Below are 25,862 nucleotides of genomic sequence, written 5' to 3'. Positions count from 1 at the left end.
CTGAAGAGCCATGACTACTTTTTTCTCACGGTAGCCAAAAATAGCACATTTGACAATAAAGAAGATGAAGAGAGTTCTTGGACCTGAATAGGAGGCGAGCCTGACTAAACCCAGCCATAGGTCACAGTCTTTCCACCATTTGCCTTTGCTCAAGAATTCTTCAGCATCAACTGCCCCCCCTCTTCAACTTCCTCAGACCAATACAATAAACACACACGAGACTTCAGAACTTTGTTGGTTTTTGAAGCCCCTGTTCATGTTATTTAGACCATGAAAACCTCTTGTTCTTCTCCATAGAAATGGTACCAACTATAACTATTCTGATAATATAGTTTAAGGACCCAATTAGTAGTCCCAAGAGACCACGAGAGATGAAAGATTTGAGGACTGTGTCTATTTCTTCCCCTCTACCTCCCCACCCCCATTATCTGTGCTTGGTAGTAGGTCCTCATAATAAACAGATACTAGAATAAACAGAAAAGTGTTTGGGAAAGAAAGTACAGAGGTGGAGTCTCTTGGGGCACAAAACTGGGTGGAATCCAAGATACAGAAAAATAGAAGCATCAAATTGTCAAAGGAAGAGGAACATCTCCTCCCTTGGGAGGGCCCGCAGATAAGCCGGGGAGGATGGAAACCGGCTAGGCCTATGTGTAGAGGTCAAAGTGTCCAGATCAAGTGCTGCCTCAAATGCCACGTCCGACCTTGTCTTTCCTGAGTCCACCGAGTCAACCCCAGTTTGGCTCAATCTCTGGACTTTCTAGCCTGCAGCTGTTCATTGGTACACACATCTGATTGCCTTTCCGAGGCCGCGATCTCTTCGCGGGCAGGAAGAACCCGGTTCCCCGCCAACCCCCAGCATAAGACACAGAAATCTCTAGTTCAGAGAAGGTCTACTGGAGGGACGGAGGTGGGGACGGAGGAGGTTGGCGGGAGTAAGTCGACAAATTTGAGACTGGAGGAGCTTGAGCCAGAGACCCCTGTGAAGAGCGAAGCCCCCAGCTCGAGTTATACGTTTTCACGCGAAGCCCAAGCGGCTGCTCCCAGCCTGCCCGCCGCAGGGAAAGGCAGGTGCCGGCCCGCTAGCCGCGACCTGGCTCTGAGGACCCCAAGTCCGCCCTCTCCGACTGCCCTTGCCAATGCCCGACTCAATACTGGCGACAGCCTCGGGCCAAAACCTAAACCGCCTATTTCCCCATGTTAGGAAAAACCTCTGACTACACTAGCCGGCTTCTCCCGGCCTTTTTTCCCTTCCCTTTCTCCTCTCTCGTGACTACCATCGGGAAGGCGCGCGCCGGGGCAGCCCCAGCCGGCGGGGGTGGGCGGGTCCTGAGACCGGAAGCCGGAAGCCGGAAGGGGGGCTGTGAGGACGTGTTCGGAGGAAGCCAGAGCCGGACCCGGCGGGGCCGGCGACATGGAGCCCCTGTACCAGCAAACGCACAAGTGAGGGCCGCGTTGGGGCACGGGTGGGGCGAAGCAGGCTGGGCGAGGCCGGCCCCCCAGGTTAAGGCCTTGGTCGTACTCCAGTGTGGAGGCGAGACCTTTCGCCGGAGCGCTGCTGGGGCCAGCTCGGAAGTGCTTAAACCCTGGCGGGATGACCAGGTCAGCGGCGGACTGAGGGTCCTGCCTGGCGCTGGGGCAGCTGAGTCGGAAGGCTCCCGGGACCCTCAAAGCCGTGACTACCTGCTGGGTGGACAAGGTGAAGGGAAAGTCACACCTACAAGTTACTGTATTTTGTCCGACATCTGCCACCTAAGTGCTCCGAGTCGGCAGCGCTCCTGGGGACAGGGCCCCTGCACAGAGTTTACTGTTCAGCTGCAGAGTCAAAGCATGTAGGGTAAAAGAGCTATTGTGTGGCAGGATGGGATGGAGGGTAAGTGAGCAATACCAGCAGGATCTTCTCAACCAATTTAGAAGGAGCCATCACTGGGGAAAGAGCCTTAGAAGTTTCACTATAGCTCACAGCTTCTAAATGATGTCAGGCCCTGCTCTTGATTGACTCTAACTTGTTCCTGTTACACTGTGGCTTTTTAAAAAACTTTTATTCTTACTTGGTTTACACTAAAAATCCTATTTTTATGATACAAAGAAATTGCTGTGCAAGTAGCATTCGTTGTTAATATTTGTTATAATAGATTACAGGTTACCTTTATCGAAATCAAATTTGGGTTTAGCTTCTCATAACTTAAGGTCCTCATTAGTATCCCTTTGATTCATATATCCCTGAATTTTTGGAACTTGCTGAGCTGTGTAGTTAAGTGTGGTAATTAGGGCCCATTGCCCTGTTTTTTTTTTTTTTTTTGTTTTTGTTTTTTTAAAGAAAACATTTTATTATGGTAAAATACACATAAGAAAATTTACCACTTCAAAGCTACCCATCTAGTTTTTAAATGTTACTGACATTTGATATTTTAAGCATACAATTTGTTGACATTGAAGTACATGCACAAAGTTGTGCCATCACATCGATCCATTTCCAGAACTTTTCATCATTCCTAACAAACTCACATATCCATTAAGCAGTAGCTCCCTATTCCTCCTTCCCAGAGACCCTGGTAACTGCTGTTTCACTTTCTGTCTCTAAGTTTGCCTGTTTTAGATACTTAAGTGGAATAATACAGTACTTGTCTATGTGTCTGGCTTATTTCACTTAGCATAATATTATCAAGGTTCATCTATGTTGTAGCAGGTATCAGACCATCATATTTTTTGTCACACACACACCATGTTTTGTAAGCCATTCATCGGTAGAGGGACACATGGGTAGTTTCTATCTTGTGGTTATTGTGAATTATGCTGCTATGAACGTCACTATACAAGTATCTGAGTCCCTCTACTATTTTTTTGGAGTCTGCACCTATTCTATTTTAACTGTTTTCGAGCTTATGCCATACTTTATTTGTGATGGAAACACAAATCACACTGCCAGTGCCTGGAAATGAAATAGGAAGCCACACATGAATGAATTTACCACAAAAGAAATGCTTTGGAGCATTAGGAATAAGAGGATGATGATCCTCATACCTTTTCATTGTCTAAGATTATGGGTCTTTCCCTTTAGTGATGAAGTGTTTGGTTTGGGCAGGTGGAAACAATCAACTTTGTAGTGGTATCAAAATGACAGGATTTGTTTTTACACTGGGGAATCCCTGTTCTCACATAAAAATTATAGGAAGGAACTTTAAAAACTAAACCTGTGAGTCAGTTGGAAAAAGGATGAAACAGAAAAGTGTGCTCACGATACTGAGAAATGACAGAGCTTTCATAATAGCACAGTGGGCTGAGTAATGTCTTGAAGTTAGTCAGTAATGTACAGTCTCATCTGGTCAATTTGATTAAAGGATGTTGCTAAAGAAGCCACGATCCAGTTTATTCTCAGGAATAATTTTGTTCAGAGAGTCCCAGACTGAACCTGTCATTGTTACAAGAGGTAGCTGACCGAGGTACTTGTAAAAGTAATCTAGGTAGCTCAATTTTTTGGTAAATTTAGGGAGAAGAGGAATGCCAATGGTTTATGGAGTGTAGATGAACAACTTAGTTCTTCAGGCCTCTACCAACCTACCCTTGGGCTCTATAGACCCTGGGACTTGACCATTTAGTTATTTATTAAAGATTTATTTTTATGCATATAAGAACTGGGGTACAGGCCAGAGCTGTGGGAGGTGAGAGGATTCACCAGAGACAGAGTGGGGAACAGAACAGGCAGATTAACTGAAATACACTGCTGAGGGGAGCAGTGGGCGAGTCAGGAGAGGTCTGCTGCGCCATCTGGGTAGCTCCCTGGCCGGCTGGGGATCGAACTCGTGCTGCAGAGGCTGCAGATTGCTTCATAGTGCGGTGCTTAATCCCTTGCACCACCAGGAAGGCCCCCAATTTATTTTTTGAAGAATAGGTTTATTAAGAAGGGAGAAAAGAGGAAAGGATGTTTGCGAAGACATAAGTAGGCAGAGAAAGCTTCCATGAGTGTGGATTTTTTTTTTTTTTTTTTTTTTTTTGTCAAGGGCTACATAGTAAATAATTTAGGCTTTGTAGGCCTTAGAATCTCTGTGGCAAATACTCAACTCTGCTATTAAAGCAGGACAACAACCACAGATAACATGTAAATATGTGACTGTATTCCACTAAAACTCAACTTACAAAAGTTGGCAGTGGGCCGAATTTGGTCTACCCCTGGTAGGCCCTCTACAATGCATTCATTCATTCAGTGAGTATGTATTGAGTGCCTGGGTGACAGGCACTATTCCCAGTACTGACTGTACTGCCATGCCCTCAAGGAATTTACCTTCTTTATGCTTCAGTGTAGTCTGATCTGCCTTTCCCTTAAGTACTTAACCAGGAGTAGGAGTTCTGGTTCTAGATCTCTTTGTCTTGTTTTCTTCATCAATAACATTGTAGTTTGAATCTGGTTAAATTCTAAGGATTCTCTCAGCTTCATAATACTAATAATCAAGAGTCTTTAAAGGACACTTAAAAGGGGTCAGCCTACATTTATTTACTGCTGTTACCTTTTCCAGTTGTAGAAATTAATGCATGTCACTGTGTTGACCCAACAGCAACTAAGCATTAATTTTACTGGAACTTTGAACCCAATTTGTAGTTATCTTTTGACATGTCCCCAAAAGTCCATTGGAATTAGATCAACATTTTCAAGTTCTGTATCTTGAAAACTGAACTGCCTGAACAATAAATGAGCTGGAAAAAAAAGATGAAAAATAGAATAAACATTCTATACTTAATATTATAGTTGAATGAACTTTATAGAAGAACTAATAGCCAGACTTGTATTTTGGAGAACTCAGTGTTTGTGAAGATGCCCACATTTGTTACTTATGTAGTCCAGGATCTTCTGGTGCCCTGGAGCTTACTATCCCCAGAGATTCTGATTCAGTGAATCTGGAGCACACGAAGTTCTGTTGTAACAAGTGCTCCAGGTAATTTTGATGAGCAACTGGGTTTAAAAACTTACGATTAATTTTTCCTGTTTTTGATCTTGCCTTCTGAAAAGAGGCGCAATATGATAAGGACAAAGTGGGTAGGTGAAAATGTCCAGATGGTTCCTACTATTTTTTTAAAAGATTTATTTATGCATACATGAGCTGGGGTTTAAGCTAGAGGTGTGGGGTGTGTGTGTGAGAGAGGACTCACCAAAGACAGAGTGGGGAGCAGAACAGGCCAACTGACTGAAATACTGCTGAGGGGAGCAGCAGGCAAGACAATAGAAGTCTGTTGTGCCAGGTGGGTTAGCTCCCTGGTTAGGGATCGAACTCAGGTCTCAGTGACTGGTGATAGCTTGATTGCGCTGAGACTTTAACCTCTGTGCCACCAGGGCGGCCCAAGTGACTAGCTCTTTTGGTCATTCCTCTTCATGACCTGACTTCGAAACTCTTCACCAGTCATCTGTTCATCTTCTGTTGGGGAAAACCTATAATTGATACAGGTCTTTTCACAAAGGTTCCCAAATTGGATGCCATTCTGTATTGTACATTAGGCCTTTTTTTTTTAAATTTTTTTAAAGATTTATTTTTATTTATTTATACAAGCACTGGGTACAGTCAGAAGCGCGGGAGGGTGAGAGAATTCACCAGAGCCAGAGCAGGGAGCAGAGCAGGCAGAAGGACCGAAGCACACTGCTGAGGGGAGCAGCGGGCGGGAGGAGAGGTCTGCGCACCATGTGGGACCCTCCTCCGGTGGCTGGGGAGCAGCCAGGGATCGAACCGGCGCTGCAGAGGCTGCGGGCAGCTTTGCAACCCAGCGCTCAACCGCTGCGCCACCAGGGAGGCCCTCATTCTAAAAGTTTTAAATATTTTTCAGTCTAGTGGGGGAAATGTAGTCCCGCATTATTTTACATAGGTGCTTTCCTGGCTGCTAGTAAAGGTGAGGGGTTCAACGTGTATCTGTTGACCATTTGGGTTTCCTTTCTTGTCAGTTGCCCTTTGCCCATTTTATAAACATTGATTTGTTTGACTTTTTCTATTGACTCGTAGCCATTCTTTATATTTTCTAGATACTAGTCCTTTGTTATCTGCTACAGATAGCTGCAGCATCTGCCTGACTTTCGTATGGTCCCTTTGGTGTAGATATTTTTGTTTTAATGTCTTTTATGTTTCAGCAGTCTCATCTTTTGTTGTTTGTAGGCTTGGGAGGGCATAGGTTTGCTTTTTGTCTTGTTTAAGAAATCCTTCTTTATCCTGAAATCATAATATGCAGCCCCGTGTTTTCTTTGGAAAGTTTTAAAGTCTTGCCTTTTACATTGGGATTTTAACCTTCTTGGAGGAAACCATCCTCCAAGTTTAGTTTTTTATGTTTTTATGTACTAATGAGGCATCTTCTTCCATATGGATAATGAATTGAGTGGCAGTATTTATTATAGTCCATTCTTTCAGACCCATTCAATCCCCCAAGTGGACGGGACCGTTTCTGGCATCTATTTTCCCGGTTGGGTTGGGTGAGGGCCGGGGTTTGCCTCAGTCTGTCCTTGCGCCACTACCGTAGTATTTTATTATCGTGACTTTGTAGTAAGTCTGGTGGGGCAAGTCATCTTATTCAGGGTTGTCCTGGCTGTTTTGTGCCCCTCCTTCCCCCCTCTTTTTAATAAAATTACGTTTCTATTCTTGTTGATAATGCCACCGATTTTCAAATTTGCTCTGCCACCCATTGAAAATTCACCTCCCTGCCGACATCCAGACCTCCGGTGATGTCCCCTGTCCGTGTTACCACCAGTCTTCCAGAGCTGATTCACACTTGCCCTGACCCAGGAACCCTGACCCAGGTCACCTCAAGCTGCCCTCGTGTCTCCATCCATACTCTGAATTGTTCAGACCCATCTTACTGAGGCAGCCTTACTGAGGCCTCTCAGACCTCAGTAGTGACTCTGGTTGCCTCGCAGGGCCGTGGGGTCCTCCTAGGGCAATTGGGTCATTAGCAAGCTGGCCTTGCTATGGTGTCATGGATCACGTTTGGGGCTGCAGGGAAGCCCTGGGAAAAAAATCACAGTCATGATGCTCACCCTGGAGGGTGTTTGCTGACCTCTCCCTAAAGGGTTGGGGATGGTGTCAGAGCCAGCAGGCCTCCTTCGTCTGGCTCTCCAGCAGAGACCAGAAGCACAGGAGACACTTGGGGATATTGATCATGGGGGATTGCTAGGAAGAGCTCAGAGGGTGACCTTGCCCAGGCTCTGGGGAACTCCAGGCAGTGCTCTGGGGCCTGCTGACCGAGACCGTGCCAGAGATTGGGGTACGGTGTTGCATTTCCAAGGAGGTGGTCATCGCCTCATATTCCAGAAATAGATGTTTATCACACAGAAGATCCCCATCTTTCGGGGCCTCCTTCTAATGTTTCCTCCAACTGATCGTCTCACCCCGTCCCCCCTCAGACCCTAACTCCTTCAGCACCCAGCTTGCTTATAATCCACATGGCACACCGCGTGTGCTTTTTTATATCTTTTTTCTTTCTATCTTCCTTCACATGCTGTTCAGAACCCCCTTCGCCCACTAAACTCCCCTGCTTACTCTTTCTCAGCCCTGGCCCTTTCACTCACGCACCTTTGCCCGGCAGCAGCGATCTGTTTGTTTACACTTCTGTGTGTGTTAGTGTTCTCTTAACTCTTCTTCGAACTTTTCAAGTCTGTCTGGCCTGTGTTTCTCAAGGACAAGGATTATATCTCTTTCACCTTTTGACTCTTCCCTAGTACAGAACAGTGCTCAGCACATTGGGTCAAAGAACAGAAAGTGGGATTGGCTGGGTCCAGATGGTAGTTTATCACTTGTGTGACCTTGAGCAAGTTACATAACCTTCTGGGCTTCAGTTGTCTTATTTATAAAATGAGGATGATAAAAATTTCCTCATAGGGTTTTGACTTTGTTGACTATCTCACAGGTGGTAAGCACTCAATAAATGCTGCCTAGAATTGCAAAAATGAATGCTAAAACCCTGCCAAAACATGTGGCCTAAAGTGTCACGAATTCCACAGTTTAGTGATGCTGTCAATTTAAATCAGTTATGTGTTGATATCAGAAAAATTGTCTTTCCTGACTGAAGCGCTGTTGATTACTCCTGTCTCATTCATTTCCTCCCTCTTCCTTTGATAGGCAGGTCCACGAGATCCAGTCTCACATGGGACGCCTGGAGACAGCAGACAAGCAGTCTCTGCACTGTGAGTAATTAACTATGGAGACCAGAGTCCTCTCTGATGACATGGTGCTAATGGGCTGGGTTTCCTGACTGCATTTCTGCCTCAGGGGCTTAATGATTCAGGGCGGAATGAGTTCTGTTGTCAGAATGGACAGAAAAACCCTGTGGCTAAGTCCCTGATTTCCCTGATTGTGCCTTTGGAATCCCACAAGTCTTATCCCCCATTACCTCTCCACTCAACCTGACATGGCCCTGTGAGAATGGAAGTTCTCGCCTCCATCTGTCTTAATCTAATTACGGAGTCCTTAGAGGAATGTACTCCATAAAAATTCAGAGATGTTTAACTGGAATTGGTCATTTCTTCTGAGCTGAGGACTGTGGCTTTTGGGGAGGATTATTTAAAAGTGAATAGTAATATTAATTAGTTCAGTTCCCACACCGTGGTTTCTTTTGAGATGAATGCTACTTTAGGTTTTCTAGTTTCTTTTCTACTATAAGAAAAGGTCCTTTTTCTCAGTGGGCTGTAGACACTGCTGGGCTCCCCCCATATTTCAGGGGAGTCCGCCTCACCTCACTGCTTGGCCTGTTTTCTCATGTCCCCTTTCTGCAGCTTCAAGCATCTCTTTTGGTTCTTTGCTCTGTGTTGAGTTCTCATGTAAGCTGTGTTTGTTAGCTGTAGGCTGACCGAAGAAGGTGGCGATGCTGTCATTATTCTCATTTCTTTGTGAGGCAAGATGCAATCTGCCAGCTGGCTCTGGTGCAGTTTACTTTCTGTTCATCAGATTTGTTTCCTTCCCAGCAGTCTCGCTGGTCCCTGATTAGAAATGGAAAAGCAGTCATTTCGACTGGTTTTCAAAAGGGATAAGGAGAATGACTGTACTTATCACATCTTTACCTCTGGGGATTCTTTCCTGGGCCTTTCCTGTTGATACATGGTCTATTTTTGGGTCCCCAGCATCAGCCCCCCCCCCCATCCCTCTAGAAGGCCTTACAGCAGCTCTTCTCTGTTTCACATGCTAATCTTCCCCTTGGTGCCTTTTTCTTAAACCTCATTACTACAGGAAATTCAATTGACAATATTTTTACTAGATGTTTATAATTCCTATCTGAGAATAATCTCAAAGGAAAAGAGATCTCATTCCGTGTCAGAAAATACTGCATTTTGTTAAAATATTTATTTGGACACCCTTTAAATGTTTGTCTTATTTTCCAAATTCCTTTCTAGAGATTTACCTTCAGCCTTTAAAAAAGAATTGGCATTGTTATAAAATTAACAGATGTAATATATATTTGAAACAAGATTTACAGAGTCACTTAGTATAACTTGAGTTTTTTTCCATTATTCATTATCTATTTGTCTTCTTTTGAAATACCTATTTTTTAGTTAATGGATCTGGAACAAAGATATGTTTGATTGATTTAAGTTCACTATTTCTTTTCCAGCAATTATTCTTTTTTTTTTTTCTTTTGTGTAGTAGTAGAAAATGAAATCCAAGCAAGCATAGACCAGATATTCACCCATCTGGAACGTCTGGAGATTCTGTCCAGCAAGGAGCCCCCTAACAAAAGACAGAATGCCAAACTGTGAGTGCTGACCCCAGCTTTCTCCCAGGGGAGGCTATAGAATATTCCAGAGATCCATTTATACATTGAAAAACTGAGACTGTGCAGAGCTAAAGCACAGTTCTGTTTGGGTGATACTCCCTCAAAATAAAATGTTTGTGAGGTTAGTGGCTCAGAACCCTTCTGTGTCCTTACCTCGCTGGTTTCATTTTGAAATTTTGCCTCCAATATCTGTGTTTTCTGACCAGATCCATGGCCACTTGAAGCCTAATGCTGCAAGGGCATTTTACTCTGCCATTTGGGTTCCCACTGCATTCTTGGGTCGAAATGAAATCTTGCTCTTAATCACTTCAGTCAGTCCATTTATAATGAAATACCGATCTAATGCTTGATAGTCTCCCATAACATTAAAATGAAACTACCCTTACCACCTCCACTCCAGCGCCTATTCCCAAAAGTTTTATGAAACTTTGTGGATGCTTACTCCAAAGATGCCCTTGGGCTTCTTCTAGGAGAGCAGTATAATCCGTATAAGGTCAACAAGAGGTCAGTGGACCTGCTTCCTGTCACCTATTCCTTGTCATGCATCCAGAATCAGAGACCAGCAGATATTTATGTAAAGCTGCTGGAATCTTGTGTGCTGCCACTCTACTTTAACTACAAACTACTTCTTTATTGTCAGCATCCTTGATCAAAATCAGATTATTGAGGGGGTGTGGGGCTGGGGAACACAGGATATTGTAGGGTGGTATGGGCAAAAGTAAGGAAACCTCTTTTCTGAATGCAAAGCCTGGCCACCTCAAATGGTGCTGCCCTGGGTTCCTAGAACTCAGTCTCTCTCTCTCTATCAATTCCAGTCGTGTTGACCAGTTAAAATACGATGTCCAGCACCTGCAGACTGCTCTCAGAAACTTCCAGCATCGGCGATACACAAGGGAGCAGCAGGAGAAACAGCGAGAGGAGCTTCTGTCTCGCACCTTCACCACCAACGTAAGCCAGGCACCTGGGCGGGGGGACAGTCTGCAGGTGCTTCCCAGCTTGCTGAAGATGGAGCTCAGGTCTCTGAGCTTCGTCCTTTCGGGGGTGTCGGAAGCACGCTGCTGAGGAGAACAACCAGAAATGCTGGACATGGTGCATTGCCGCAGAGACTAGATCTAGACAGGGAGTTTCTTTTTCTAACACAAAAACCTGAAGAGGAAGCAGTTAAATGAAAGAATGAAAGGTGAAAATTACCTGGTTTGACCGGTCCAGGGCTGAGGTGGAAGTTCACATAGTGAGGACTTTTTTCTGATCAGATAGAGACAGATGATTAGAACTTAGACCATTTGCAGCGAGGGCAGTGTTTCAAAGCTGCCTTCGGGCAGTTGCTATTGTGCTGTGTCTGTGTGTGGTTCCAGCGTCAGACGCATTAAAATGTTTTTGCCCCTAGTCTGAGCAGTAATTTGGAGGAATTTGTTAACAGATATTTCATTTTAGATGGATTGCTTGACTTCAGCCTGTTTTGAAGGTGGCCTATTGGTTTGCTTGTTTGATTTCTTAGCACACCATTATCCCTGCCCTTTGGTCTCAATAGGGTCACTTCCTGCACATGGCAGTAGACCACACTGGCCTCTCTCATGTCCTGTGTAACATACGCCATTGAGTAAGGTGGGTTGTGGGTTTGGGTTTTTGCTTGTTTGTTTTTTTATAGAGGGGTTTGTTACCTAAAAGGCCTTGGCTTTCTAATCCTGCTATTGGAATTCATGTTGGTTTCTTCTTGGCAGATGTTTGATTCCCTATGCTATATCCACACTTATAGTAAATTTCCGTTTTAGAATGTGCTTGTGTAGTTTTCATTTCTCTAGGGTAAGCAGTCAAGTAACAGTGATTAGCAGTTCAAAATTGTAATAAAGATGTGTTGGTGGCATAGTGACAAGCAGAGCTACCTTTGAGAAGTGTTAACAAGCTACATGATACCACAAAAGTTGTCGAATGTCGTCTGGGCTTTAAAAAGTTATGGCATCGGGATCCAAGCCTTTTTTTTTTTTTTAATTAATTTATTTATTTATACAAGCACTGGGTACAGTTAGAAGCGCGGGAGGGTGAGAGAATTCACCAGAGCCAGAGTGGGGAACAGAACAGGCAGAGCGACGAAATACACTGCTGAGGGGAGCAGTGGGCGGCAGGAGAGGTCTGTGCACCATGTGGGACCCTCACCAGTGGCCGGGGATCGAACCAGCACTGCAGAGGCTACGGGCAGCTTCGCAGTCCAGCGCTCAACCACTGCGCCACCAGGGGAGGCCCTCCAAGCCTTTTTTAGGTCAGGGATGATCTAAATTCTTTTCTAACGAGCCTGATGTGATACTGTGCATATAGCAGCCCTTAATGAAAATTGATTTGCCAAATGAATTTCTTCCTAGTCATTCTGTAATCTGGAACTACGGTTTTTGAGAGATAATGGCCCACCAGCCATACCTTTTAGACTTACATATAAAAGTGCATTCAATAAATACTTGTCCAGTAAATGAAGAGAAGCCTCTAATTGATTGATTCAGACACTGACCCACTCACTGATCCCTTGAGCATTAGCTCTGTGCAGAACACGACTGTATAAAGTGCTGAGAGTAAAGCGTGTGAAAATAAAAAGACATGACTCCTTCCTGTGAGAAACTCCCGCAGGGGGTGGGGGGTGGGTAGAGAAGCTTGAAATCCTATATGTAAAAAGTGATTCTAAACTTGCACAGCAAGGAGAAAGTGGCTTAACCTCTCTGTGACGATTGAAAGTAATAAAAATGGCACCGTGGGGCAGAAGGGTTCTGATCCTCAGAAGGTGAGGACAGTGCTGTGGCCGTTCGTGCCTGGCTTCCGTGCAGTTCACTCCCAGTGGACGCGTCAAATGCTGAGTCCGGTCTTGGTGTTTCTCCTCACAGGATGGTTAAGAAGGCGGGCTCCACACTCAGTACTGGGGTTCATGCCCCACAGGACATCCTGTAGCTCTTTGTGATGTTGACAAGTTATTCTTCCTTTCCGGACCTAGTAACTACCTCCTAAGCTTAGAATGAGGAGTCAGTAAGCCTAGTGTAGAGGGCAGGCAAAGTGGAAAGCACTTGATCAGTGTTAGTTTTTTCTCCTTTCATTTCTTAACAGATTTTTCCCTGCCTGCTCGGGAGCCTACTCCCACCTTGAACACTGTTAGGCTTTCATTTGGATGCACAGTCTCCTTTGTCTTCGCTCAGCCTCAGTCAGCTTGGAGGGATGGATAGGCTGTAGATAAAATGGGTAAAGAACAAAAGCAAACTTTTAATACTGCATTAGGGGGAAGCCAAGTAAAGGAACACTTGGAAGAAGCTAGATCAGTGAGTAGTCAAAGCTTTTAGGATCAAGCCTTTAGCATTTCTCCTAAGTGGGGGTGATGATCCAGAGGCAGGAGTTAATAGGACTTGGGTGGCAGAACTTATCTGTCAAGTGACAAGTCTGAGAAAAGTTCCTCTTCCTCTGAGTGAACGGAGGCCACCCCGGATCTTTGCTTTGCTTTGTTTCTCTGTTAGGTTCCTCTGATTCTTGTACCATCCTTCTGGCTGTTCTGGCATGACCCAGAGCGGTCAGATGAGGTGGGACTCCAGGAGCTGACCAGCAAGCAAAGTTAATCAAGTGCCTGCGTTTCTTTCACAGGATTCTGACACCACCATACCAATGGATGAATCCCTGCAGTTTAACTCCTCCCTCCAGAAAATTCACCACGGCATGGATGACCTCATTGGAGGCGGGCACAGTATTCTGGAGGGACTGAGGTCCCAGAGACTGACCTTGAAGGTGGGGGCCTTGCTGGGGGACAGGGAAAAGGCCTCTTATTTGGCCTCATCCAACAGTTTGGTACCTGTGTTTACCTTTTGATTTTGTCTCCAAATTGTGACACTGGGGTGGTGAGACGGAGCCCTTGAGTTTGGGATCCTTTCTATTGGAGCTGAATCACTATGACTCTAAAACTAACCAAACTCCTTGACCAGTAGGAATTTCTCATGCTTGTCATGGGTCATCTCTTGGTGTCCAGGTCTTTTTCCATTCACTGATCTTATCATGAGAGTGGTTGCTGCTGTAAGAAGAAGCAGCAGGAGGCTGGGAAATCTGTCTAGTGCCCTCTGTCCTAGGGAAGGAGTCATGGCTGTGCTCAGGGACCTCACTCTCAGCTGTTTCTCTGGAGGCCCCTGCTGTAAACTGCCCATAACACAGACCTTCATGTATGGCAGTGACTGTCCCTATGGGTAGGGCCTTACAGGCTGACTAGCAGCAGAAGCTTCTAGAGCACATGGTGGTGATCCCCAGTGACTCGTCCCTCTTTCTCGTAGCAGGTATACCTAGAAGCCCTGCCCCATTGGCTGAGACTCAAACCCCCAGGGAGCGGCTTACAGAAACATTATACACTCTGATGTCAGTCATGAGGTTTCAGCCTCAGCCCTTTTCCTGTATCAAGCCTGATGGATAATGGGGTGTGGGCTCTGCCTATTATCAGGGTGTGGTCTCCTGTGAACGAAGCACTCCCAGCCACTGAGCTGTGAGAAACAGGCACTTGGAAGCATGGGTTTTATCTAAGTTTTTCTTGGACCACTTTGAGCCTGTCAGCTCCACAGGACGTCGGCACATTTCTGCCATCTTTACCAGGGAGAAGGTCAGGCAGCCAGAGTGACTCTTAACCTCCCGCTGACGACTGCGGCGCTTCCCAGGGTCTGGAAGAGCAGTCCCCACCAGCCTCACGCAGCCCCTTTTCACCTTTTCACAATAGCCACCTGCAGTCATTCCACCTGATAGATGATGATGAACTGCCCTGTCTTTAGGAAACTGCTGGCCTCCTTCCCGTGTCTCAGAAAAACAGCAAACCCCTTTAGGACAAGACTCACCATGTCACACTAGCGTCAACTGGGAAGGAAGGGTTTGAGCTTACAATTAAAGCAAGTGTTTGCTTCCTTCCAAAGTCGGCCTCACTGAGAAGTGCGGGCACCTTCTGCCCCTGCACCACCAGCAGAAGTGAGGTGTGGCACCTCGCAGTGGCAGGAGGTTGGAATTTGAGGATTCCGATTGTTTCCTCTGCAGATCTACTGCTACCACCTGTCTTTCGTCTCGATTGTCCTCCGGCCACTCCCACCCCATCTTTGTCAGGGAATGTTTCTGCTTTAGCCACTTGAATATAGAGCATGAAGGAGCTGGGCCCTGATTTGGGGAAATTTGTGGTTGAAAATGAGTATGTTTTTCGAAATGTGCGGTAACTTTCAGGTCATTTTAGAAGCTTGGTTCTTAAACCTCATACAGTGATGAAGTAATCTGCACTTGCAGAACTAAGCAGGACCTTTAGCAAGAGGCTAATTTTTATCATGACTGTCATGGGGGGAAAAGTGGTGTCTGGCTGCAATAAAGTTTGACTTGAAAGATCTCCCCTCATGAGGCTTGTTAATCATTGTCTGGGCAGAATGTCGGTTTTGAATTCTTGTCCTTGATGCCTCACATTCTCGCTTAAGTGTTCATTTCAAAAAGGAATACGGGGCGTTAGGTCAGATGCATTTGGCGATGTGTGTGTAAGTAGCTGGGGGTCTACCTCGTGATCATTTATATGTGTTACTACAGAAGACAATGTGTTTTACAATGAAAATTGAAAAGCAGAGAGGTGGGCTGGGTGATTTGGACTGTTGGTTTAGGAATAAAATGCCCTTTTGTTTTTGGTGGCGGCTAGTGACATTCATATAAAGGATTTGGGGCCATTGTGTTGTGTCTGCTGACTATGTCTCTGTCGCTCCATCTTACCACTTCACCCCCACTTGTAAACATGGACTCTGGCCCCCTACCTGGTATGCAGCAGAATCCCCTGGGTTTCTGCTTTTCCAAAGTGAACAATAGGCTGATAGCAAGGATTTTGCCTTTTTAAAATAAAATACTCATATTAAAATTGTAATTGGGGTCTAATTTCCATACAGTGGGGTATTCAGATCTTATTGTATGGGTCATTGAATTTTGAAAAATACATACGCCTTTGCAATTCATGCTGCCACCTAGACATAGACTGTTCTCATCCCCCCGAAAGATCCTCTAAGGATTTCTCATTCCGTGTCCCCCTACCACCCCAGGCAACCACTGTTCCAATTAGTTCTCTATAAATTAGTTTCATCTATTACAGAACTTCATATGAATGTATTCATATTACTCTTTTCTGTGCGCCTTCTTCCTCTCAGTATGTTTTCCTGGCTCATTCATATGGTTACTTATTGGTGATTAAGTCCTTATTAGTCCAGGTGTTGTGTGGGCAGCCCATAGTTGCTTATCCATCCTCCAGCTGATGTACACCTGCCTGGTGTCCAATTTTTTAATAGTTTCCTATCAAAAGGAGTCCAATTTTTTGATATTCTCTTTTTGATAGGAACTATCATAGTTTTAGCTTTCATATGTAATTCTATGGTCCATCTTGAATTGATTTTATAATATGAATCAAAGTTTTTTTAACACACGCATGTGTATATATATATATATACTTAGTCTAAATGAGACACACATGTAGTATATGAGCCATACTTCTGATATTCACTGTGTAGCTAGCTGGTTGGTCCAGCACATTTGTATAAAGGATTTTTCTTTCCCCCTTGCCTTGTTCAGGTACTTTGATCGTGAATCATTTAATCACACAAGAGTAGATTCTTTTTCAGGTTGAAAAGATCCTTTCGTATGCTTTAAAGTCAGAACCAAGAAACTTGGTAAAGCCCCATCTCATAATGATATTTGTCCGCCCCTTGGCAAAACAAATTCATCTTTGTTGTTCTCTTTCCCTCTGCCCAGGGGACGCAGAAGAAGATCCTTGACATCGCCAACATGCTGGGCTTGTCTAACACAGTGATGCGGCTCATCGAGAAGCGGGCTTTCCAGGACAAGTACTTCATGATCGGTGGGATGCTGCTCACCTGCGTGATCATGTTCCTCGTGGTGCAGTACCTGACATGAAGCGGCCAGGCCCGGCAGCTGAACGTTCCCTCTGTGTGAAAGTGTGTGTGTGTGAGTGTATGTGTGGGAGAGCGAGGGGGAGCCCAGTGGCTGCCTTTTGAAATGTACGCCTGTCTTAACTGTGAAGACTGCTCGGAAGCAATTGTGACCTGTAACCTAGTGGGCGTTTCAAACGTCTGTTTTGTGTGACATCTTGGAGGGAAGCTAGTGCCACCAAGATGCACGGTGCTTAGGAAATGAAAGAAGTACCCGGTCTCTCTCTCTCTCTCACTCTCACTGGGGGAGGAGGACATGTAAGGGATGGAGAAGGAAGGGTAAGGGGAAGAATGGCTTTGGTTTCGTCCACAAAGCTGATGCATCCCCAGGGAATTCTCTCTTGGGGAACCTTGCAAACAGGCCTTCCTCACTCTGTAACCACCTGGCCTTTCTGGCTTCTCATGGAGAGTCTGGAGCAGGATACTAGCCGTTTCCCCTCCCCACACCCAAAATGACCTGCAGATGACTGACTGCTAGTAATTGTCCTCCTTCCCCGGAAGCAGCTACCTAGAAGGAAACAGCATTGACACCGTTGCTGACCACAAGTAAGATTTTCTGCTTTACGGTTGTTGGGTGTTTCTCCTAAAATGAGACCAGTGTTATTCCCTGGGAGTGCTCAGTCATGAGATTGGAGACCCTCGTCACTGATTTTTTTTCCCCCAGTAGTTAAGAGAATGGCTGCTGTGTAACATTCCAAGACTGCAGCCTGGCATCCAGGCCCAGGCTTCGGCGGCCTCAGCCCCTTAGAAAGTAGCTGTGAGCAAAGGTTAGAGATTTGTCAGTTACAGCCTCATCTCCAGTTTTGGTATCTCTGTCTTTTTGGGTTTTTCCTTGAGATATGTCAGCAGCTGCCACCCGAGCTCCCATCCTGCATAGGCAGGGTGAGCAGTGCCACCTGGACGTCCTGGTGTGGGTGTCCTTGTGAGACTCTTCAGGGACCAGGACCTTTACCTTCTCTGACAAGGCTGGGTACCCGGTGTGTTACAAGATGTGTGTAAAGCCAGCCTGTTAGACTGTCATGGCTTAATCACTAACCGTCCCAGAAAGACCTGGTCAGCAGATGTGTTTACCTGTCCCGCTGGCCCTAGGCTCAGTAGTCTCAGAGGGAAACAAAATTAGTACCAAGAATTTCCCCGAAGAACTGGAACCTGGTCAGTATGCACTCCACCTTTGCTCGTCATGCCCCACCTACTTCCTCTCTTTGTTTCTTGCCACTTAAACTGTCTTCTGTCTTTCGCATCCCACCTCCCACCTGCTCTGTAGCAGTATGGGTCTTTCAGGCACATGTGTGCCGTAGCTCTCAGTTTGGTGAGTGTTTTAATCGTCACTGATTTTTACATGAGTTTTCCAAGTACTTATCTCGGTGGGGTCTCCATTGCTCTTACTCCTGTGCACTAAACAGGGCCCTGCGTTTCCAGGGAAGAAGGAATCTATGACCCCTTCACAAAGGAATGAAAAGGGTGACCTAGAAGGTGGGCACCTTCTAGAGGTTGAGACATCGTCAGATCTAAATCACACTTTGGAAAAGCAGTTTGAAATTTCCATCACACCCAGTACCCCTGCCACCCCAAGGACCCACCTACCAGGCACTTAGTAAAGTGGACTTGAAAACTCAGAACTGGCTGGTCCATCCACTGGGCGCCTGAGAGTAATCCATAAAGTGGACTTGAAATTTCAACTGGCTGACCCATCCACTGGGTGCCTGAGGGTCCTCTAGACAGCACCATCTGCAAGGAGCAGCTAAGCCATTCGCGCTTGAACTCTAGGAGGCAGAACTCCCCCCACTCTCCATTGGCTGATGCAACAATGATTTGTGGAGCACACCAGTGTGTTTTCACATCTGCCTTTATAGTGATTGACCTGGATGAGCCAGAAGTAAGGCCTTCCAAGGTGCTGCGCTTCCAGAGACACTCTCCCGACTTCTAATGAAAATTATGGAGGCAGTTTGTGAGTCTGTACACCCGGGCAAGAGCGCTGCGGCCATGGTGTGTCTGGAGACACAGGCACGGTGGTCGCCCCCGTATCCGCAGTCCATTGCCTTGTCTAGCCTCCTGGAGAAAAGCACCTTGGCCTTACTTGCAGGGTGGAGAAGGGTTCCAAGCTGGGGTGGAGCGCCCTCTAGCGGATTTGGGGTGAATCTGAGGGCAAGCTGGTGCGAGGGTCTCAGTGGAAGGCGGCTTCTGCGACGTGCACAGGACTTTGGTGTGCCTCTCGTGCCACCTGGCTTAAGACAGGAGGTTTGTTAAGGAACTTGGGAATATCTTTTTTCCTTGGACATTTACTCCAGGAGTGACCACTTTCAGGAAAGCTGAATTCAGACCAAGTAAGTAGGAGAGTCTTGATTATATTTGGATTCTCTGCTAGAATTTTTTCCCCTAAAGTCTGCTGCCCTAATGAATTTAAGTGAATTTGATTTGCAAATTTGAATCTACATACATTGTTTTTGAGGCACATCAGTTGAATAAAGTTGACATTTATTTTATTTAGAAAATTATATTTTGCAAAGGAATTTGATGTTCATTGGTATAACAAATGACCCTGTTTTTTAAAGGTTTCCAGGCCAGAGAGTCTCAAACACTTGCTCCATCTCCAGAAGCTGGGCTGGCTGCCTCAGACGCTGCTGGCAAGCTTTAAAAATTTACAGATTCCCGGTGCCTATCCCAATCTGAATTAGAATAGTTTTGTAAATCTCTAATTCTCATGTGTGCATTTTAGAACCACTGACTCTTAGGTAATCAAAGATGATAGTATTTGTAAATATTTTCTGCACTAGTTCAGCATGTAATTGTGAAGAGCAAAACTTAATGGGTCCAAAATAAAGTCGTATTTGTTTACATTTCTATCTTATTCCAGAAGAGATTTGAGGAAACTTACAGGAAATAATTAGGCCAGTGTAATGAAAGAAATGCAAGCCAAGAACAGATCAGAGTAGCTTGTCAGTACCAGGAGAAACCATACAAGTCCTGAAGCCCAACAGAAATATTCTGGGGAGTTCCTGGTTTGGCTTTGAGCCCCAGCAGTTCAAGAAAAGAGAGAAGTGTGATCTGTTACTGAGGGTTTGGGGGAAGGAGCGCAGGGTGCTCAGGGGAAAACCCAGGCCTTTAACTGCTAGCTTCCTGCTGCCCTTACTGGAAGTGTAGGCCAGTTATTTTCCGGGGCCTGTCCGGTGGTCTTTCTGAGTTAGGTTCCCTGTTACCCCCCCCCCTTTGTGTGAATGAGGAAACTGAGCTTTAGTGACTTTGCTAAGGCCTCACAGAGGGTCCTGGAGGAGCTGGCCCCTCATCTGCCAGGCATCCAGGCTCAAGCCCAGCCATTACACCTGCCTGCTACCTGTGTTTGAGATGAAATGCAGCCCGCCAGGCTTGCATGTAGGGCTATAAGGCATGTGTTGCACCATACATGGCAGGTTCTCTGTTCTGCCATATTTTCTCCTAATGGAAGTGGAAGGCATGGGGGAAGAGAGGGAGTGGATAAAGAAGGGGAGCTGTACTCTGCATTTACCACCAGGGGGCAACATAACCTTGTCTGATCAGCTCAAATGTGCTGTGTGCCTTGGGCCTGGTGGCCCTGGAAGAGGACAGCGACTGCTGATTTGGTTGGTGCTTTGGGGAGAGGAGCTGAAGGTCCAGAGTCAACCAGGAAGTGCGGTCTCCTGAATGCATTACTGACTATTGTGGGCACCCGGTTAGCAGGAATTATGATCACAGAGACTGACCCCCTGATGCAACATTTCCTTTAAGGGGTTGCAGTGCCTCTCCTTCCAGACACCTGTACAGACTCCTGGAGAGCAGCATAGGGGAGCCCTCCTGCCACCTCAGTCCTTTAGTTTCAGCCACCAGAACCCTGTCATGTGCCTGACACGGCAACCTCTGCCCTGTGGCTGGCAGTAGAGGCACGAGATCAGGAATAGCCCCAGATCCAGGATGCAGATGCCTGGCTTCAAGTTCCACCCCTTTAGCAGCAGGCACCCGCCTCTCTGAGCCTCAGCTTTCTCCTCTTACGGTGTGACTTTTGCCCACATCCCTTCCCAGGTGGGCAAGAGGGTCCACCTGGCCTGGTGCTCGTGGAAGACTCCAGAAGTCCAAGGCAGGGCTGCTTACTAGTGACCTTCAAAGCCCTGATTCTGTCTCCAGAAGTTCTGAGCTGCTTGATCAGGGTGTCAGGATTTTTACCCCAGTTTCCAAGGGATTCTCATGGACAGCTAAGGTTGAAAACCACAGTTCCAAATGCTTTCCAGATCTGACAGGTTATTATTCCTGTTTAACTGGAAGGACAAGAACTGCCCATGTGAAACACCAGAGGACAAAGTAACATGCAGATTCCACAAGTGGAGGGGCGAGGGGGAGCCATGTGGCCATAGAAGCAGTAATAGGAAGGGTCTTTTGGGAGAGAGGGAGGCGCTGGGTGCTGCCAGGGCCATGTGAGGGACAGGAAGGGTTGTGGGGGAAGGACAGGGTGGCTCACATCTGCTGCCAGAGACCTGAGAAGTCTGAAATGGTGGGCAGGCACTCCTCAGGGACCACCGGGTGGGCTGTGCCAAGGCGGTGGTTCCTCTCCTCTCCCTTTGCAGCCAGTCCGTGGGCTCCACATTCTTCCGCCCCAGATGGCTCAGGCAAAGAGCCCACCTTCTGCTTCCGCTCGCCTCCTGGTCCTTCTGGCGTGCTCTGCAAGGAGTTTCTCGTGCCCAGGGCATTGCAGGACTGGGGGCCAGAGGGTCAAGGAGTTGAAACCTCTGCAGGAGGGGAGACTGGTCATGACTGCCCCAGGACCTGTCTGGTTGTTATGAATATCAAAGGATAAAATACTGAACACTCCTGGGTGTTGTCCAGATTCCTGCTGCTAAATGTGTAAACTCAGTGTCCATGGTGCTTTCTCTCCCTTCTCTCCCACTGCGGCAGAGGGCAGCCTCGCAGCAGTCTAGGAGGCCTGGGAGACTCTTGGAAGGCAGGTCCCCCAGCAGAATTCCAGAAACTGAAGCCATGGCCCCTTCCTTGGGAGAAAAACCACCTCAGAATAAATATTTTGAGATCACTCAGTTGGAGGGAACAGCCTCTAAAGATGTCAGGGGAAACAGAGCTCAGCCCCAATGTTGTACCCTTTTAACATAAAACGTCAACTTGATGAGATGTCAGCAGGCAGTGGTAGGTGCCAGAGACGGAGCTCAGGGGGCAGAGAACCCACTGGACAGGCAAGAGAGAGGAGGGAACACTGCCTGGAAGAGGAGGTCTGGAATTAGGACAGGGCATGGTTGGGATAGCTCATCTGGAGCTGCAGCTGGAAGATTCCAGGACTGGGGAGAATCGTCTGAAGGCCACTCTCGCGTCTGGTGTTTGAATGAGGCTGAGCTTGGAGAGGGCTGTCCCGTTGAACACCCCACGGGGCTTTTCCCTGTGGCCTGGGCTGCTTCTCTGCTTGGCTGGCTTGCCCGGTGAGCGGCCCAACACAGAGATCCATACGTCGAGCACATCCTTTTTCAATCGAGCCTCAAAAACTGATTCGTGTGACATCAGTTCTGCCTCACACCTAAGGCTGTGGCCCTCACAAGCCCCATTATCTCTCAGCAGGAGAAATTTGGTCATTGTTAAGAAAAGCAAACTGGAATGAATCTGGAGAAGCTTGGATGCTGGGGAGGTGGGGCAGGGCCTGAGGCCAGGTTGCCACCTGGCTTTGCAGGCCGTTGGAGGCCTTCCTACTGAGCATGGCTGGGAGGCAAGGCGGAAGTCAATCAGACTGCCGGCTCCTGGAGAATGACCCGCTGACCCCTGTCTGGTGGAGCATCAGAGCAAGGGCCGGGCCTGCGCGCATCCAGTACCAGCATGTGTTTCAGAGACATCTCATTCATTTGGCTCCCGTGGCAGATGCCAGCCTCACCCATGTTTAAAAAGCAGTTGAATCTTCCAGCTGGCTGTTATGAGGACTAACTGACTGATCCATTTCCTATGAACTGGAGATGGGGCCTTTACCAAGTCAACATGAATGGAAACTCTTGTGGCTTTTAAAAATGTGAAGAAAGTGACTAACTCTTTTCAATGTAAACATTTATTTTTTTAAACAACTTTTTTTTTAAAAAAAGATTTATTTATGCAAGAGCTGGGGTACAGGTCAGAGGTGCAGGAGGGTGAGAGAATTTACCAGAGAGAGAGTGGAGAACAGAACAGGCAGATGGACCGAAGACACTGCTGAGGGGAGAAGCAGGCGAGGCAGGAGAGGTCTGCTGTGCCATATGGGTTGCTCCTTGGCCGGCCGGGATTCAAACCCGCACTGCAGAGGTTGTGGACAGCTTCATAGAGCTGCGCTCAACCTGCTGCTCCACCAGGAAGGACTGTAAACAATTATTTTAATAATTAAATCATTTCCCCCAGTAAGTTGACTGGGGTGTGCTCTTTCCTGAGGCAGGCGTGTTGGATGACAGGCACCACGGCATCTTCTGGCCATCTTTCCAGCATCAAGCCGAGAAAGAGACTGTGCAGATGTTGGACTTTCAGCAGGAACAGGCAAGACTTCCTTGCTGACGCCTGCCCTCCACACAAAGATGACGACGTGAGTGGGTAGGATACAGCTACGGGCCTGACCCTCTTGGAAATGCTTTACCACCCTTGAGTAAGTGCACACCCAGCTCACAGCACCACCAGGCACAAACTCGGTCACTGTGGGTGCCATCGGCAGCGCCTACTCACCTGAGACAGTAGGGGGGTGGTGGCTCAAGCTGAATCTCAGCGAAGCCAGACCTGCCCAGGTGCATGCTGGGAGAAAGGGCTCCACAGAGGAAGCAGCAGTACCCAAAGGGGTGCCCTGGGAGGAGCAAGAGGGGCCTGGTGGCTGGCGCTCAGGCTTGGGGGTGAGGGTGGGTGGAGCCTGAGAGCACACTCATGCCTGCCTGCCTCCATTCCCCGCCCCTCTGCATACAATAGGCACTTAATACTGGTTAAACTGGGGTGAACAGTGTGTGTCAAAGAGAGGAACCTGTATCCCTGTGGGGCCTCCTGCAAGAGGCATGGGGTGATGACAAGGAAGAAGTCACTTTCTCATAGGAACTTGAAGTCCTTCTTCTTAGTTGCCGGCTCTCTAATATTTTTCAGTATCTCCAAGAGTCCACTGGAGCATTTCCTGAATCACTCTCCTCCCCCGGCCCCTAGCAGGACTCCTTGGATAGTCTCCCTTGCCTGCTGAACCCCCACACCACACCCTCTGCTGCCTTCGTAGGATAGGGAGGAGGCAGCTGGGTAAGGCGACCAGGACAGAAGTGGCAGAGGGCGAGTGAAAAGGGCAGGAGGGAGGGAATAGAGGTGAGGGTAAAGGAGAGGGAGGAGAGGAAAAAAATGAATCTGTTACGTGTACACTCAGTACCAGGGTCAGAATCCACGCAGCAAATTGCTTTTTCCTTCACACTCGTTGCAGCTGAAGGCCCTATTAAAATAGCACCTATTGGAAACGGAGGAGTAACTGCAACAGGCTTGTTCGGTCTCTCCGGGAGCATGTGGGGCAGCCGTGAGCTTCAGAGCTTCAGAATCGCCCTTTGTGCTCAGACAGCCCTGCTCAGGATGAGATGCCTGCGCAGCAAAGGGCAGCAGAATGGGGGCTGCCCCAGCATCTGCCTCTGGCCCTGCAGGACAGCCTGAGAAGGGCTGGGGTGGGGGGTGGGGGACACTTAGGCTGTGGTGGGTGGGTCACTAGGCTGACATGCGGAGCTGATGCGATCGAAACTGTTTGGTTCCAAATCCCAGAGTAGGAAAAGCAGAGCTGGGAAGGGGTCTTAGGGCTACCCACAAAAGGACAGCGACTTGCCAGGGGTCACTCAGCCAGTTGGTAAAAACTGAACTGGAATCAGAGTGGAGGCCGTTGAGGTGCTCCTGCCCTTCCGCCCTGCTGCCCGGGGCTTTCTCCCCATATAGCCAGCCCTAGCCCCCCCCCCCCCAGCCACAGTCTTGTTACCTGGTGGGACACATATTCCAGGCAGGCACAGCTAACTCGGGGTGGCGGGAGCCAGGCCAAAGGTTTTTCTGGCTTGGGGGCATCTCCCAGGCTCTCAGATATCGACATGAACTGGCACCCACCTCGCCAGATTGTGATGTTCCCAGGCGGACACAGAGGTGGACAGAGCCCACAAGCATGGCTGGAACAGCAGGTTCCAGGGGTGCCCACTTGCCGCCCACAGTGAAGCCTGGTGGTGGGTGGCATTCTCCCCGCAGGTTACACGTTGGACCGTGTCTCATCCACCCTGAGTCCATTTCCATGACAACAGCAAGCGCCTTCCCCATCATTTTCAGCCTTAAAGATTCCCACCTCAGCTGTCTGGGCCTGGGTTCCCCACCCAGCTGCCGCACCAACCCACGGCTCCAGAGCCAGGTTTTATGGACTTGTCAAGCTGCCAACGAGAGCCTCCTGGGAGGTGCCTGGTTACTGGCATGGCCCTTGAAAATGACCATATCATGCCTTCTTAATGGGGTCAGGAACCTGCTCTGAGCGCCTCCCTCTTTGCCCCCGTGTGCTTTGCCCCTGTGTGGGAGCCACCTCCCTCCTCTCCCCTGCACTTAGCATTGGAGAGCTGCCCTCTTCCCCTCTGCCCAGCCCCCACAAAGGCCATGCTAGTCAGAGCTGCTCCAAAGTCAAGTGCTGGCCCAGGGGAAGGGGGAGCCTCAGAGCCCCAGGGTCCAGGGCCTCCCTACCGGGCAGAAGGGCAGGGGCACTCTCGGGGCTGGGGTTCCACCTTCCTTCCCTCTCTCTCCAGCCGCCCTGCCTGGCCCGGGTATGCTGCTCCCCTAAGCTTCACCCCCTCTCTGGCCAGACCCGAGTTGCTTCCCATCAGGAAGTCTTCCTTTCTAAACTGCCATTCTCTGCATCCTCTCGGCGTGGCTATATTTGGTTCCTATAAACATAACTTTGTATGTGTTGCATCAGAGAGATGGGGAGATTCCTGAAGCTATATAATTTTTTCTGAAGCTATTTTCTATCTATACTAGGAAATTCTTGTAGTGGACATCTGTTGTTTATCTGCTCAGCGCCTCCTTGCTTTGGACTACAAGCCCATCTCTCCTTTTGCTGGTGACATAGGCTCACCTTCCTCTAGAAAACCTGTTCCCTAGGACTTGGGCTCCCTGCTCCAACTGCGGAGGCCTTGCCAATCGGGGGGTCCTGTCGGTGGCCACAGTGGATGCTGCAGGGATGAGCACCTGCCATGC

The 25,862-nt window shown here is 47.7% G+C and overlaps 1 protein-coding gene across 3 annotated transcripts; it reads left to right on the top strand.

Annotated features, from left to right (window-relative positions):
• The first annotated feature begins 1,352 nt into the window (after nt 1-1,352).
• GOSR2 (golgi SNAP receptor complex member 2) lies at nt 1,353-16,798 on the top strand. 3 transcript variants are annotated; one of them, XM_037492767.2, is made up of 6 exons: nt 1,353-1,440; nt 8,085-8,149; nt 9,603-9,711; nt 10,548-10,680; nt 13,342-13,482; nt 16,486-16,798. In XM_037492767.2, the coding sequence occupies exons 1-6, from the start codon at nt 1,412-1,414 to the stop codon at nt 16,645-16,647; spliced, it is 639 nt and encodes a 212-aa protein (XP_037348664.1). In that variant the 5' UTR covers nt 1,353-1,411; the 3' UTR covers nt 16,648-16,798. The 3 variants fall into 3 exon arrangements, with proteins under 3 accessions (XP_037348664.1, XP_037348668.1, XP_037348666.1); XM_037492769.2 differs by lacking the exon at nt 1,353-1,440 and adding an exon at nt 1,590-1,696; XM_037492771.2 differs by lacking the exon at nt 13,342-13,482.
• The last annotated feature ends 9,064 nt before the right edge of the window (nt 16,799-25,862 follow it).

The sequence above is a fragment of the Talpa occidentalis genome, unplaced genomic scaffold (assembly GCF_014898055.3).
Source record: "Talpa occidentalis isolate TD23 unplaced genomic scaffold, MPIMG_talOcc4v2.1 talOcc4.7, whole genome shotgun sequence".
Classification (NCBI taxonomy): Eukaryota; Metazoa; Chordata; class Mammalia; order Eulipotyphla; family Talpidae; genus Talpa; species Talpa occidentalis.
The sequence above is the reverse complement of the archived record's forward strand: the minus strand, read 5'-3'. Positions and strand labels throughout refer to the sequence as shown.